This window comes from Sinocyclocheilus rhinocerous, unplaced genomic scaffold (assembly GCF_001515625.1).
Source record: "Sinocyclocheilus rhinocerous isolate Xijiao unplaced genomic scaffold, SAMN03320098_v1.1 C36061589, whole genome shotgun sequence".
Taxonomy (NCBI): domain Eukaryota; kingdom Metazoa; phylum Chordata; class Actinopteri; order Cypriniformes; family Cyprinidae; genus Sinocyclocheilus; species Sinocyclocheilus rhinocerous.
This window is the reverse complement of record NW_015771940.1, coordinates 1-795: the sequence shown is the minus strand read 5'-3', so window position 1 is coordinate 795 and position 795 is coordinate 1. Positions and strand designations below refer to the sequence as shown.

The 795-nt window shown below is 60.3% G+C and overlaps 1 protein-coding gene across 1 annotated transcript; it reads right to left on the bottom strand.

Moving 5' to 3' along the window:
* Positions 1-23: 23 nt before the first annotated feature.
* LOC107735441 (zinc transporter ZIP1-like) lies at positions 24-747 on the bottom strand. Its single transcript, XM_016547121.1, has one exon. It carries the CDS (start codon positions 718-720, stop codon positions 121-123), a length of 600 nt encoding a protein of 199 aa, XP_016402607.1. The 5' UTR covers positions 721-747; the 3' UTR covers positions 24-120.
* Positions 748-795: the final 48 nt, after the last annotated feature.

Below are 795 nucleotides of genomic sequence, written 5' to 3'. Positions count from 1 at the left end.
TGAATTTATAACAGCTACGGGAGGTTGTTAGGCACGACGTGAAGCTTCTTTAAGCTTATTGCTTTATTTTGGCTCAGATCACCGAGGCCAGCTCCAAATACAAACCCCATTTCTTCTTCTTCAGACTTTGCAGAACAGGACGGCGGAGACCAGAGCGAAGCCGGTGAGCAGGAAAGCCACTTTATGGATGCGATGCCCCGGAGAGCCGGACTCCTGCTGCAGGGATCCCAGCAGGCTCACGTTGAGGAAGATCCCGGCGGTCAGACCCTCGACGGCGCAGCGCAGCAGCTGAGCCCCGGTCTCTGTCCCATCCAGACCCATCCCGATCCCCATCCCGATCCCGGCCGGACAGGCCAGCGAGAACAGCAGCAGCGCTCCGGACAGCAGCGTCCGGCGCAGAGCGAGATGGCTCAGACGCACAGCCAGACTGAAGGCCAGCAGGCCCTTATAGAGCAGCAGCGTCACACACTCCTCCAGCAGACGCTCGCGCCGAGAGCCCAGGCTCAACCCCTCCAGGAACGCACGCACACACACGCAGAAGAGCAGCAGGAACACACGCAGACCCAGGTGACTCCGGCCGTCTTCCACAGTCCTGCTGCGGTGGACAGCGTCTCGGTCCTCACAGTCCATCAGCGCCTGCTTCTCCAGAGACGCCTCGCACGTCTGCTCTCTGAACGCCAGCAGCATCTGCTCCACCACAAACACCAGCAGAAACCCCATGGCCAGGAGGAACTCCGACAACGGGAAGCAGAGCTGCGCTCGGACGGAGAGAGAGACAGAGAGAATGTCGTTTTT

Coding starts and splice junctions, on each gene's coding strand:
- LOC107735441 (XM_016547121.1), bottom strand. CDS start 720: ATGGGGTTTCTGCTGGTGTTTGTGGTGGAGCAGATGCTGCTGGCGTTC.